General features: G+C 39.2%; 1 protein-coding gene across 2 annotated transcripts; it reads right to left on the reverse strand.

Annotated features, from left to right (window-relative positions):
- Positions 1-3,057: 3,057 nt before the first annotated feature.
- LOC143860290 (FRIGIDA-like protein 3) lies at positions 3,058-15,162 on the reverse strand. 2 transcript variants are annotated; one of them, XM_077370859.1, is made up of 4 exons: positions 15,005-15,162; positions 8,179-9,097; positions 3,763-3,932; positions 3,058-3,665 (listed from the first exon to the last, which is right to left on the reverse strand). In XM_077370859.1, exons 2-4 carry the CDS (start codon positions 9,083-9,085, stop codon positions 3,264-3,266), a joined length of 1,479 nt encoding a protein of 492 aa, XP_077226974.1. In that variant the 5' UTR covers positions 9,086-9,097; positions 15,005-15,162; the 3' UTR covers positions 3,058-3,263. The 2 variants fall into 2 exon arrangements, with proteins under 2 accessions (XP_077226974.1, XP_077226975.1); XM_077370860.1 differs by having other exon boundaries at positions 8,179-9,087; positions 15,005-15,152.
- Between the last annotated feature and the right edge of the window lie 387 nt (positions 15,163-15,549).

A 15,549-nucleotide genomic window follows, 5' to 3' on the forward strand; every position in this document is an offset into this window, starting at 1 on the left:
GTGTAATTAATAACTATTTAGAAATTCACATGTATAAGAAATTTGTTAGCCATTAGAAAATCTACATTCATAAGGGTACGTAATAGTTAAAAATAAACATTATGTTTAAATTAGCCAGTAGAAAATCTACATTCATAAGGTACTTAATAGTTAAAAATAAACATTATGTTTAAAAAAATTTCAATGACCTTGAATGTCACTTTGTTCCATTATATAGTAACGAAAACCAACAACAACAAAAGCACCCACATGTATATGATGAGTATGATATGATGCTTGTCCGATAAAAATGCATATATTTTTTCTAGGAAACCTTTTGTTAGCTAGAAGAAAAATGACTATTTTAATACAAGGAAATAGTGCATTGAACATTGAACTTGATTTATACAAAAAAAAAAAAAAAAAAAAAAAAAATTGCATGATTTATGGAAAGAATAGAGAATTCAAGGGCCTCTTTAAAAATCATCAAAATCAATTCTTATTTGTAAATAAGATCATTAACTTTTTCCGAACGGTTGATTAATGAAACTTTAAAAGGCATTAACTAAAATAAATATAAAAATATTGTAACCATTAATTGCGTGCAAGATTATATGCAAATTAGATTATACACAAGATTGTGTAAAAAATATTTTAGAGATATCTGAAGAGGTCCTAAATTTGAGTTCACTTCCAAAACTATCATTGTTAAGGTATGAGAATAGTGAACATTTAAAAAAAATACTTTCCCTCATTAAGGGCGGTCCTGACCACCGGTAAAATATGGCAGTTGTTATGACCGCCGGTAATACGCAGCAGTTATATCTACCGGTAAAATCAAACATTTACCGGCATATGAATTATCTGAGGGAAAGACTTTACCATGACATCTCTAGTGGCGGATTTGAGCGGCGATATGAGTTATACCGGTTGGTAGTGTATACTTGGACTAGCTGCAATGAGCTAGACTTGTAATTGCCCGGCATTCAGCCACATGTGACATGTATGGGCCTAGCTAGAGGATCTTTCTTTTTCTCTTTTTCTTTTTTACTTTGTGTGCATGTGCGAGACCTTTCCTTACAGCTAACATCTATCATTGGCATGTACAAAATGTTTGCTTATATTTTGCCATTCAAAAATAAATAAAAATGTTTGCCATATATTTAAACTTCATTATAATATAACACTAGAAAAGAGTATCTAGGAGTTTGCTCTGGGAGCTTACCTATGCAAACTCCCCAAAAAAACACAGTACGGCCAACACCATAGGCTGATCCAAACTGACCATTTGGATAGCCACAGTGTAAGTTGGTGGTTCCCCAAAAATCATTTCCATAGATTCGTTTGACGTAATTGTTTGTCATCTAAAGTATTTAATATAGTCAGAGAAATTTACATCTAGGTACTTCTTCCTAGCTATGGAAAAATTTACATTTATAATGCATTTAATAGCTCCTCAGTTTCAATTTTCTTTGTAAAACCCTAATTGAGGCATGTTGGATCAAGGGACAGAATCATCTGATCATTGTAGGGCCAACTCAATTGGCCAGGCTTGTTATTTGCAGAGTGGCCTGGGCATTATAGAATGGTATCAGAGCCGTACCTCCTCCAGTACTGTGTGCCAGCGAAGATGCGGGCACTAACGGGGGTGGATTGTAGAATCCCACATTGGAAAAGGAGAGAAAGTTCCTGGGCTATATATGTAGACCTCCTCTTTTTCTGTGTAGACGCATTTTAAAACCGGGGAGGGTTGCGACCTAGAACGGGCAATATCTATACAGTGGCCGGGGCATTACAGAATGGTATCAAAGTCGGTATAGTGTTCCAGTGAGGACGTTGGGCACTAACGGGGGTGGACTATAGAATCCCACATCGGTAAAGGAGAGAAACTTCCCGGGCTATATATGTAGACCCCCTCTTTCCCTGTGTAAACGCTTTTTAAAACTGGGGAGGGTTGCAACCTAGAACTAGACAATATCCGCACAGTGGCCGGGCGTTACACTTGTGGTCCCTAGTCATTTCAATAAAACTGATAACAACCACATGGCATCACATGGGGGCTAAAGAAAATAAGAGATAGCCCACCAGCCAGTCTTTTCAACAATAGGTAAGTGATGAATTTGCCCCCCTTTTTTTTACTTGAGACAGCCCCTCTAGTGTATTTATGACTACTCTCTGATCATTGATCTCTCTTATGAACACTCACGCTTCACTCTCAAATTTATCTCCGATTCCAAAATAAAGGCAAAATCAACTATGTGTCACGGGTTGACAATTTGGCTCACTTGACACTCATATGGCCTAAAAGAGGCTCAGTAGAGATCACAGGTTGACAATTTGGCTCACTTGAGGCTGGGTAGAGAATCTTGATTACTCTATGAAGATGTCAAACTCTTAGAAACGTGTCAAAGTACGTAGATACTAAAAGATATGGGAAATAATATATGCGCCCCTTTTATCACCAGGAACACCCCCTGTCAGTGTATCAATATGACTAAAGAGGGGCTGCTATACTTATGTCAGAAGAATTCAATGCCCCTGATTGCCACAAACACTGACAGGCGGTGTTCAATGCCCCTGATTGCCACAAACACTGACAGGCGGTGTTCAATGCCCCTGATTGCCACAAACACTGACAGGCGGTGTTCCTGGTGATGGTGATCAAAAGGGGCGGATATATCACTTCACAAAGATATTTTTAGGAGTTTTAAAATGTTCTTGTGGAAGAATAAGTATGAAGAATTCAGAATTCTAGGGAGCCTGGACAATTCAAGGATGATCCATTTACATTACACAATCTGGACCATTGGTACGAGAAAAGTGAGCTTATAAATAAGTGAGGCCTTCCCATCTACACATTACATACCCATAAAACCACTGAGAATTCAAGTTTTGTAAAGCTTTCCACAAAATAAAACAAGCCTTCTCCGTCTACTCTCATGTGCTTCTTTTCTGTGAGAGACTACTTGCCTTAGATAGGAGGTTCTTTTGGCTGCCAGTAAGAGAAGATCAGTACAATTTCGAGTTTTAGTCTATAGCAAGATGCAGAATGAAATCAGAAAAACACAACTCTAAAAATACAGAAAACGGAAAGAAAATTACGCGTAGGGATATATGAGTAACAATGTAAGCTGTCAGTTAGAGAAGATCAGTACGATTTGCTTCCCCAATACACACTTACAGATATGAAAGAAAAGCTTTCTAGCTATGCATACTAAAGTCTGTTCAGAAGGGGTTAAAACTAACAGCTACCCACAAAGATCACAATCAGCTGAGCTCCTTCCCTAGTGTAGAAGATATGGAGTTGGATACTGATACCCATTTCCATAGTAGCTTCCATGGCCAGGAGATATATTGTAGGTGCCCAAAAGTGAGGAGCCATGGTTGTCTGTTGCATACACATACGGCCTTTCATACACATATGGGTATCTTTCTGGCCCTCTGTAGAAGCTCTTTTCAGGGATGTTGTTAGTGACGCGGGGCGCATAACTGCCCCCATTGGCACGGGGCCTCTTTGATTGTGGTTTTGCAGCTTCCGCAGCCCTTTTCTTGTCGGCCTTTGCCTCCTCAAGCTGGAGAATCCGTTTCTGAAGTGGGTCGATCGGGTACTGCTCCTCGAGTTTATGCTCTTCGATGCACTTGATGACTGCCTTGAGGGCGGATAATTCTCTATCGTTCACTTCATTCTGAAACAAGAAGATCCAACACACATCTGTCCCCCCATATCCTCCGATCCAATATGAGAGAGAACTGTTGTTAAAATTTGGCAAAAGGAAATCAAACCTGAGCAGATGGAGAAGTGTTTCCAGCTTTGACTTGTGAAGCTTTCCTTTTCTCCTCCAAGTAAGCTTCCAGTAATGATATGGGATCAAATTGCTCTGTGAGTTGAAATGCAAATGCCAGGTTAACAGCCTCGATTTGCCTCCCGCTATTCGCTAGTACTTCAATCACACCTGCAGAATCATAGGTGAAAAATAGTCAACAAAAGGCTAAAAATAAATAGCAATTAACAACAATATATTGACTCATAAATACAGAATAATTACTAGCCAAAGCATATTGTCGATTCTGCGTTTCCCAAATCCATTTGAAGTTTGAGAATACCCAGAAGAAAAAAAAGTGCAATAATGGAATCAATAAAAAACTATTAACAGGAATATTGATAAAACACCAGATTCCGGAGCAGACATACCTTCCATATTTCCTCAAGATAGCAAATCTCAGCCATACTAAACAATGCTAATGTATCAAGATAATTCGCATTACAGAATAAATGTAAGGGTGTCTCAAGGCGAGCAATGGGCATTGAAGCTCAAGCCTCAATTTTTTAGTCACTTTCTAAAGAAATGAATTAAAAAGAAAAACCAGATGATCATGAAAAGATAGAGTTTGGAATAGGAGACGAGATAATCAGACAGCCATAAGAAGCCACCAATAGACTACAAGGCAATATTAGCTAGATATTTTGAGTGCTTGACTCACACAATACACTCACCAATTGTTTAAATTTGAGTCTAAGATGATAGACTTCCACACCAAGGATCCTTTTCCTATACTAGGGTTCCTACTCTCCCAATCTCCCCATCCCTGCCCATACTTATCCCCAATGATTTTTTGCCAAAGAGTGTTTTTCTCCTAACCAGATCTCCATAAACATTTCCCCAATAGAGCCTTGTTTCTCAGATTTATTCTCCAAATCCTCTTCAATAATATATTTGAACATGAAAAATCTAAGAAGTCCTCTCTGTTTATCCTGAGGGCTGCAGAAGCAAAGATACAAAGAAAATAAGTCTGGTTGGCAAGGCTAGCCTAGCCCAACAGATCCAGTCCGAAGAAACTTGTATCTAGTCACATGTCCCCCACCTGATGAGTCGATCCTTGTTGCATCCAAATCTAGGATCCGATTAAATAATCGGGCCCAATCAGGAACAACAAGGACCGACTAGTTAAATACATCTAGAATCATATAAGATAATTTGGATACCAACAATACAGTTCAACATAACCTATAATCTAGAACGTAGGGATATAGCTCTTCATCAGTGATTGTATTTCTAGAAATGGTTAAGGAGTAAAACTTGCATTTCACTATTCAAGAGAGAGAGAGAGAGAGAGAGAGAGAGAGAGTAAAACATGCAATAGGGGTTCTCTCAAAGCATCAAAGAACTTCGGTAATTATTTTTCAAAAAAAAAAAGACATTTAGTAATTAGCACCTCTCATCACACATTTACACCTGTGTTTAATCATTCTTCCATGACAGAATATGCAGATTACATCCCATAGTGCAGTACCATATTGATCTGCAGTATGCATCCTATTCAGATAGACAAGTTACTTGGGAGTAGGTAGAGTGGCAAGGAAGTTTGAACATACTTGATGGTTGAGACCCATGATTGTCACTGTTAACTCTCTAAAATTGTACCCACATTATTCCATTCTCTCTCTCTCTCTCTCTCTCTCTGTTTTTTTTTAATGGCAGAAGATTTCATTGAAAATCAAAAGAATCCGAGATGGTCAATACAAGAAAAAAAAGGAGGAAAAACAAAGATACTACCCAGAAGTAAGAAGAAAAGTGACAACATCAAGGGGGATAGAAAATCAAATAGCTCTAAGACCACCCTCGCTACACCATCCTGGCTAGCCTACCGGTAACACCATTTCCCGATCGTCTGACATGAGAGTATGACGGGGTAGTACCCCCCCCCTCCCCCCCCCCCCCCCCCCCACTATATCTAGAATCTCTTTGAAAAAGTTGGCGAATCTCCACGGGCATGAATGTGAACCCCTGAGCCATCTAATGACATTGAGTGAGTCCCCTTCGACGATGACTTTCTCAAATGGATATCTTACATGTTTTTTTTTTTTTTGAAAATGAAATAATGAATTGGCATCTACTTTTGATATCTTACATGTTGCATGTTTGTAATTCATCTAATCCACTTCTCGATCTTTGTTTTACAAATGGAATCTTGACTCTTGGTGAATTGATATATGAAGGATCATTATTTTCTACGTCCTGTTTTTATCTTTACGATCAGATGTTGTGTCACAGCATATGAGTTAGAATCAGACTAGAATCCAAATTGGATTTTGGCTTTTTTTTTATTTGAAGCAAGTTTTGTTGAATCCTGGATGGGCTGATGGATGGTTTGAATTTAAGTGGTATGGATTCAAAAACCTTGAGTTGGATCCGAGGAGGAAAGGATTCAAGATCCATTGGGGTGAGGATCTGGATGCATTGGGACATTGGGAAGGGTGGATCTGGCCCGAGTCTGGCCTGCTCCCAAACATAGAAAGTAGTGAAAAAGGTAATCTCCCAAGAGGCATATCTTCTAGCCTGTAATAGAAAGTAGGGAAAAAGGTGATCTCCATGGAGGCAAATTTTCTAGACTGTTTAACTGGAGGCATATGACTCGACCCTACTGAACGGAAGCCCCCCAAGACATATGTCTTCAATTTGCACCTTGAGGGCATGGTTTTAAATTTCCCCAAAAGGACCGAAATGTTTCCATTTCCATCCCCACCGAAACAAATTTATATGATTTCCTTTTAAGTTATTATTTCCCGGAAATTTTGCCTGAATTTCCTGAAATTCGACGAAAAAATGGCCAAAACGACAAAAAATGAAAAGATTTTATTATTTGTCTTCCATTCCATTTCATTAATGTATAGAATGATATTTTTAGTCAACATTATTGAACTGCACAACAAAGTAACCGTATCTTATGCATGGGATGTTATATTGGTATGGGACCAATAATACCCCGTAACTCTATGTGGTATTGACAGAGTTTGAGTCCTTAGAGGGGAGAGTGGTCATTTTACTTTCTTATACTTCATTACATTGTACTTCTTTATTGACTTTATTGTTCTAGACAACACGACAACACTTCACCACAGCCCACTTCATTCTCCTGCTCTGCTCGCGGCGCTCCTAGCTCGCGGAGCGGCATACCGAAAAAAATGGACTCACTAAGGTGTTCGCTGTGATTAAGCCATTATGGATGGTAAGCCATTATGGATGGTTTTGATTCTTATGTGATGGTTTCTAAGTATAAATTTGTCCTCATTCTAGCATTTCCCGAAGTTCAATCTTAAAATTTCATCATTTGCATAAGTTTTTTAAGAGATTAAAAAATTTCATCAGTTGCATATGTTTTTTAAGAGATTAAAAAATTTCATCATATGCATATGTTTCCATATGTTTCTGTGATTTTACAAGATTTCCACCGAAACTGAAATGTTTTGTTTCCGTGCTTAACGAAACCGAAATTTAAAACCTTGCCCGAGGGTGCACCCGAGTGTTACGAATATGTCTTGCCCTGAGGCTTTCTCTTCAAGAACCTAGTGGTTGATTGAAAACTGTGGCATCAAAAGAAAAAAAAGGCAATTTACTATACAGCAATTACCAAGATACTCAGTTCAGTTGGGCCTGGTGTTACTGGTTATAACATGGACACAATCACACACGATGACATTTACACTTATACTGACGATTTGGAGACTCAAAAGATAATCATTCAAATGTGTATGGGTAAGATTGGTCAGACCAATGCACCCATGTCGAGACCTTCCAATACTCTGGAGTTGAGCATTTTTCCTCTGGCAAGGGTTGCGCATGGATCTGTCTTTTTTACTGGAAAACATTACATGGTTAGGATCTATGAGTTGGCATTTGACCCATTTATTTATTTATACATTCCCAGAGTTTCAGATTTACGAACCATATTATTCATGAATATGCCACCCACATCTAACTGCCAGCCATACTGTCATAACCACAGGTTCTGTTAATAAAAAAAAAGATTTCCCCTTAAGACAAAACCACACTTCTTAAAAGAACACTTTCAAGTGATTATTTTACTGAAAACAAGGAATTTTCAACTCTTGTCCCATCCTAGGCAATTCCAATAAAACAAATCATACATTGTATTCAAATTCTTAAACAAGGAATATTTAATGCATTGTTGAAAACTAAACAATAACAGCTGGATACTGCAACTCTCTAGAGTTCTTATTTGATTTTTTTTTGGGGAGAGAGTGAGATATGGATTAAGAAATTGGAGATTAAAAAAAACACAGAGGAAAGCTGTCAAGAAAAAAAAACATACTATCACAGCAAAAAAAAAAAAAGATGCAGAAAATTGGAATCTGAGAAGCTAAAGTACAATATGTATATATTAGAAAACAAGACAAACCTGGCATTTTTTCAGCCAGATCAAATGAGCGGCACAGATCAGCCATGTGACGGCGACGGGAAACGGCTGGGATGAGTTTGCATAATTCATCGTGATCAAATTCAGAAGCAATACCAAAAGTGGCCAAAAGTTGCAGAAAGGCATGTGCTTCCAAGGAGTTCCCACTACTGGCATCAACATCAAGATTATCCAACTTTGGCTTCCACTGATCAGCAATTACTTTGGCTTGCTCTCTAATATCTGATAAGATCACTTGATTATCAGAATCAGAATCTGGATTACCGCTAATCATCAACTGGCCCAAAGACTGCATCAACATGATACAAGTTCTCCGCAGGTTCACGAGGCTTGAATCTTTCTTCCCATCCAATGACGGAATTTCTACATGGTAAAAATCCTCCAAGGAATCCAAAACTAATTGGGTTGGGTCAGTTGCACTCTTTAATGCAAATGGGATCTCCTCCCGAATGGCAGCAAGGTTTTTACGGTTGTCTGAAATAAATTTATGGAGACCTTTTGCATCCATTTCTTCGCATAGTTTTATCAGCTGAGGACGGGGCTTTACCTTCTTATTATACTTCCCAATAGCAGAAAGGGCGGCATCTCTTTTCTCCTGTAACCGTTCCAAGGAAGCTTCCTCTTTGGCCACAACTATAACCTTTCGCTTCTCCAACATTTCTAGAGCCTCTGATGCCTTGGTTTCATACTCTTTTTCCTGATTTTCCAACTCAACAAATCTTTTCTTCAATGACCTCTCAAGCCCGTGAAAATGTTCTTCAAGCTCTTTCCATTTCAAATTCAGAGATACGGCTCTATGGCTTTCAAGTTCAGCAAATGCTTGCTGGAGCTGTTGTATCTTAGAGGTTGTAGAATCTATGAGTGTAGCAACTGAGTGTGTATCAGCCATGTCTGAGAAGCCCTAGCAAAACAGAAAATGTTTTCCATGAATGTATTATGCCGTGCAAACACAACGGGAAAATAAATTCCCGAAATAAATTCAGTGATGATATGTTAGTGCATCGGATGCGGCCAGCAGAGAGCAATAACAAAAAAATCGTACTCAGTGAAGGAAAACTCAGTCAACTCAGGAGATCAATGATTAACCTAGTGAGCTTTGATTGTCTTAAATGAGTTGAAGGAATTTTGTATGGACTCAGTAGGGCAAAACTGGGCGTCTCGGCAAAGTCAATGATTGACCCCCATTGAGGTTTCAAACCTTAATGGGCAGTTCAGGTCTAATCCCATTAAATTTTTAACAAGCAAATGTTAGCACAGTCCCGTATATGAAGTTTCATTTTATTTTATTTTATACTCAAAACACCAAATTTTACATCTCGCAGCGATGAGTTGCACTAGTCCAATAGAACTTAAATTTGTTGCACGCTGTTAAAAAAAGGGAAGAACATTATTTACAAGCAAAAGAAGGTAGACTAAAAGCAAAGTAGCTCACTAACAATTAAAAGACCTTACATAGAGTTGATTTCTGACTTGACAACACAAATCACAGCACCAAGCAAACAAAATATAGATAGGTAGGAATGTGAAAAATAGGTGATATGAAAAACTAAGTATAATTTTCTTTCCTTTGGTAGAACATCTTCAAATGCACATCCTTCTTTGTAACGTATTCAGATAATCATTTCCAATGAAAATGTATTTGGAGAGGAGACTTATACACAATTTCATGGGATGTAGCTATAATATTCACAAAACATTGTCCATAAACTTAACACATAAGCAAGCCCTCTTTCTCATTAATATTCTAGTACAAAAAGACAGAATTCTTGCAACCACCGATCTTCAACAGTTTTACACAGACATGATAGATTGCAAGGCAAAAAATGAGTATTCACCCTCATCCAAAATGTTTTTCATCTACCTCTTATTGATTCTTAGACCAAGCTTATTCCTCCATGAATTCTTCAACGATCTCGTGAATATGATCACAAATGAGCTCTTTAAATTTTTTTGGTAGTTGGTGCAAACCCAAATTGAGGGAGTAAAAAGAGGTAGGGGTAGACCGAAAATAACATGAGTAGAAACAGTGAGGAAAGACTTGATAGCTAGGAACATAACAGAGAACATAACCTTGGATAGGATAGAATGGAAGAAAATGATCCACATAGAAGAACCCAACTAGAACCAGGATTAGAGCCGGGTAGATCCCTTTTACCTTCTTCATGAATATTTTTTCTAAAGGATTCATTTAGCCGACCCCAACTAGCTTGGGACAAAGGCTTTGTTGAGTTGAGTTGGTGCAAACCCGGCGGCTCACAGGAGATTGAGGAGAACTTAGGAGCTTGATGGGTGAAACTTCACACTTAAAGTAGTCCAAACCATCCCAAAATTGGATAAAGCATTCAGAATTAATAAAATAGCAGTGGAAATCTTCTTCGGTTTAGCTCTTCAACTAACCCACAGTGAGCACACAAATTTTACCTTAAGCATTCACTGCCTACATCGAATCACTTCAAAAGAAAGCAAGATATCTAAATAAACCGGATATAACAAACATAAAAGTCTCAATGCAAACTGATAATACAAAGAATATAGATCTAGGGTCCAAAAATCACCACATATGTAGGAAAATGCATATCAAGGAGTAGGGTGATGTAGGGGTAGCAGTCTTATGGATAAAGGGGTAAAAAAGAACATAAAATAGGGCCAACACAATAAAGGAAATGCCTCACCCAAAAGGAGCAGCCTATCAACCTCAAACCTAGCGTGGGAAGAACTCGACTCCATCGAGTAAACGTCTATAACGTGTTGGAACAAGTCCTCTTGAAGTCGGCACAACCCAGCCTCGTCAATCTAGGTGCAATATGTCGTGCGGACGATCTCTCCAACAAACAAGATATCATTGATGTGATCCGCGACGAGTGTCCATCGTCCTGATGTCCATGATGTCGTTAGTCTGATCCTCGGTAGAAGAGCTAGCCCGGAATGGTAAGGTAATGATGTCAGCTGGCTCAAGCTCTGGTGGGTCTCCACGATACGGGTACAGATCGGCAACGTTGAAGACGAGAGAAGTTGAGCTATCCCCAGGGAGGTACAATAAATAAGCATAAGGACCCAACCTCTTGAGGATCTGATAAGGCCTGAACTTCTTCCTTTTCAACTTGCCGTAAGCTCCAACTGGAAATCGCTCGCCACTGAAGTATGCCATCACTAAGTCTCCCACACTAAAAGTCTGCTCCTTCTGGCACTAATCTACAACTGCCTTGTACTGCTCATTGCTTACACGCAACCACTCCAACACCTCTTGTTGCACCTCCTTTATATGCTGAACGAGATCCTTACCTTCAGCACTGCTCCGACCGGGGTAAGATATGGGGGTGCGGTCTAGCAAGTGGGGTATGGGAAAGCCGTAGATGGTCTCAAATGGTGATTTTCCAGTGATCCTGCCAATGGAACTGTTATAGGCCCCATCAAGTCCCATTGGTGGGGCCTCTCGCCAGCGAAACACCTTAGTAAGTTTCCCAAGCTGCAATTGACCACTTCCGTTTGCCCATCTCTCTGGCATGGTAAGCGCAACTAAATTGAAGTTTAGTGCCCATTTTGCTCCATAAGGTTCTCCCAAAATGACCTGGAAACTAGTGTCTTTATCTGAGATAAAGGACCTAGGGATTCCATGTAGACAAACGACCTCTTCCTAAATAGGTCACCTTGCACCTCCATTTTCTAGAATGCTAAAAAGAAAGTTGTGTCTCATCGTCGGCTCTCGGCACCGATAGTCAGGACTGGTACAGTTTTTCCTTTCCCCCCTTTTTCTCTTTTTTTTTTCTCTATTGGATTCTCAAATATAAATTCATTTTTTCTTCACGTTATTGTTTAGCTCTCTCTCTCTCTCTCTCTCTCTCTCTCTCTCTCTCTCACACACACACACACACACACACACACACACACACACACATATCGCTTGATCTCTCCTGCAGGTCGCCATTTTTGGCTATCCAAATCGCAAAAGTGCATTTCAGGTCATGTGATCCAAATTGTGGGTCGAAGAGGGGTAGCGACCCCAGTAACGTTGATACAGTCGTGAGATGGCCATGTCGAGGTACTGTCGTCATCAGAATCCCCATGCTGAATATTTGGCCTCGTGGTGCTCATTTGCAACTACCCGGTAGTGATCGTGACTTACGCGTAGCCGCTCCAACACCTCTTGTCGTACCTCCTCAATGTGATATACGAGAACATCCACTTCAGGGCTACATTGACCGAGGTAAGATAAAGGATACGTTCGAAAAGATGGGGAAGGGAAAAGCCATCAATGGTTTCAAATGGGGACTCACCAATGGGTTTAGGGATGGAACTATTATTTGCAAATTCTGATTGAGGCAGAATCAAGTCCTAATGATGAGGTCTCCCGTCAGCTAAACCTCTAGGTGAACTTCCTAATCTGCGATTGACCACCTCCGCTGGACCATCATAAGTGCTACAAAACTGAAGCACAATCTGCATTATGCTCCATAAAGACTTTTTGATGGTCGGCCAATTCATAGGGTAATGGTTAAATGTGTATTGGGGAAGAACCCATCTTGCAACCCAATATTTTGGCCCCATCCTCCCGCTCAAAATTCCCCAACTCAACCCCCATAACCACTGATTTCGCGAAGTTCACTTGTTGGCCAGATATAGCTTCATAGCATCTAGTCACCGCCTTAAGATTGTTTTATCTTGCATGGGTCTGGTGAGCCGAATAAGAACGTATCATCCACAAATTGTAGGTGGGATGATTCAATCCCCGGGTGCTAAATATGGAAACCTTTAATGAATCCTTCGAATCTAGCAATACTGATGCAGGACAATACCTAATCTAGGGAAAATCCTACACTCCTAATGGGATTATTTTTTTAGGAAAGGCTTAGGGTTAACTCAAAAGACTCAAAACTTCATTGAAACAGGACATTTTAGATCACCGTATTTGTAATGGAACGATGATCCACCACTATTACATCTACGATATATCATCTATAAGGCTTCATTGCCACTATCCATTTCAGGACAGGCGACCCGCCAATCAAAAACATGCGTTCAACAGATTCCCTTGGTAAACTTCACTGGAAGTCAAGCTGAATCATGAAACAACGGCTTGGTCGATCCAACCTCTCTGGAGGTCGACTCAAACCGATCAACATGGATCTACTTGATATACTTCTCCAGTTCTCCGGAAGTCAAGACTCAAGATAGATCTAAATTAACAAGGCATTATCGCCATCATCCATTCCAAGACGGGCAATCCGATGGTAAAAATTTACGTTCAACTGATTCACTCGGTAAACTTTTCTGGAAGTCAAGTTGAATCAAGAATCAACGGTTTAATCGATCCAAACTCACTAGAGGTCAACTCAAACAAATCAACATGGTTCTACTTGATATACTTCTCAGAAAGTCAAGATAGATCTAAAATTTACAAGGCATTATCGCCACCATTCATTCCAAGACAGGCAAATCGACAGTAAAAAAATGTACGACCAACAGATTCACTTGGTACACTTCTCTATAAGTCAAGCTAAATCAAGAATCAACGATGTGATCGATCCAACCACAGCAGAAGTTGACTTAGATCGATTAACATGGACCCACTTGATATATTTCTCAAGAAATCAAGATAGATCTGAAATTTACAAGGCATTATCGCACCCGTCCATTCCAATGAAAGATCTGACTATCAAAGAAGCACGGTCTATCTTGATCGTCTGATTGAAACCATAAATCAGTCAAAATATCAACAGTTTGATCAACCCCAACCAATTGGTCTAATGTTTGTTGTTTTCGTTCTCAAGTAAGTCACTTTTGACACCTAAGACTTATTTAGTCCTTGAACTTGCCAAAAATTACCCAATATAGGTACCTAAATGCAAACAAAAAAGTGTGTGTATGAGAGAGAGAGAAATTTTAGTTTGTATTCTCAAATCAGTATAAACCACAAGCCCTAATCACCTAGAAGTTCAGAATCAGTACAAAAACTTCCTACCACAACCACCAAGCCCTGAAAACCCATAACCAAACTATCAATCTTCCCAAGCCCATACATGAAAATATCCAAGACATAATTTCCAAGCCCAAACCAAAGAAAACCCTGATCCCTAAAGATTTTAGAATCAGAAACCAAAAGCTCCACACACAACCATCAAACCTCTAAAAATTGTAACCAAATATCAATTTGTCCAAACGCAAATCATAGATCCCATGGCTTCATCAAACCTGATGTTTGTCTATCATTTTTTGCTGTCGCAAACTGACGTCTGAGATGCACTGGGCCTCATTAACAACTCTAATTCACCAAAAAACATGATCTAACAAAATATAGAAAAAGAAAGAAAAAAAAAAAAAAACAGCCCATATAAATCTCACCACAATACAACCTAAACCTACAAATCAAACAAATTCTACTCAGTTAAAACTTAAAAGAATTTAGAATAAGTGCAAAAATAAATCCTACAAACCCTACTCGGTTAAAAACCCTGACCATAACCAGATAACCAAATTTTAAAAACCCATGTCAGAAAAAAACCCTATTTGCCTAAGAAAAGCATAAAAATACCAAAATCACAACGACCAAAGACTGAAACTCTAAAAACCCATGACCAAGTTATGAACCATTTCAAACCCAAATCATAAAACCGAAAAAATAAGCCATTAACCCATTTGATATGGTGTTTTCGTATCGTTTTCGTTCTCTCAAAGAGACTTCTGACGTACTAAGACTAGTTTGTAACACGAATTCACCAAAAGATCCTCCAATTACAAGTACCCAAATGAATAGAAACTAGCAAGAGAAAGGAAAACGAAAAGAGAGCTAATAAAATGGTGGGAAACTTACAGTTTTCTAGGGAATTGTGAGGTTCTCAGTGGAGCAAAAGAAATGGCGAGAGAGTGGCTGTGTAAAATGATCCGATAACATCATAAGAAGGCACTGGTTTTTTAGAGAGAGAGAGAGAGAGAGAGGCCTCTAACACTGCTATAAATGAGGGATGATTGGTGAAAGACTAAAACACCCCTTTCTCTTAAACTTAAAACTGTTAATAAATATCTAGGGGGCATAGGTGGGCCCTACCTTGATCTCCAACGGCCCAAATGCGATCCAAGGTGGGATCCACTTGTCTTATTGGATAGTTGATAGTTCTCATAAATAGGAAGAGAGAAAGTGACAACATTCTCTACTCTAGTGAGTTTTTATAGGGTGCCCGAGCGTGAAGTCCCGTGGGGGTGGTACCGCCCTTGATATTTGATCCAATGGCAGCCCATTTTTCAATAGGCTAGTGTTGGATCAAATATCAAGAGTGGTGCTTTTGTTGTACCATCAACACTGGACTTCACAGGCAGGCACATATAATTTCCCTGAGATTTTATACAGTGGAAGCTCGT

This window comes from Tasmannia lanceolata, unplaced genomic scaffold, assembly GCF_043159265.1.
Source record: "Tasmannia lanceolata isolate RefF3 unplaced genomic scaffold, GAP_Taslan_0.1 ptg000037l, whole genome shotgun sequence".
Taxonomy (NCBI): Eukaryota; Viridiplantae; Streptophyta; class Magnoliopsida; order Canellales; family Winteraceae; genus Tasmannia; species Tasmannia lanceolata.

Coding starts and splice junctions, on each gene's coding strand:
- LOC143860290 (XM_077370859.1), bottom strand. CDS start 9,085: ATGGCTGATACACACTCAGTTGCTACACTCATAGATTCTACAACCTCT. Junction 3,933..8,178: donor TCTGGCTGAAAAAATGCCAG/GTTTGTCTTGTT, acceptor ATGATTCTGCAG/GTGTGATTGAAGTACTAGCG. Junction 3,666..3,762: donor ACACTTCTCCATCTGCTCAG/GTTTGATTTCCT, acceptor TTCTTGTTTCAG/AATGAAGTGAACGATAGAGA.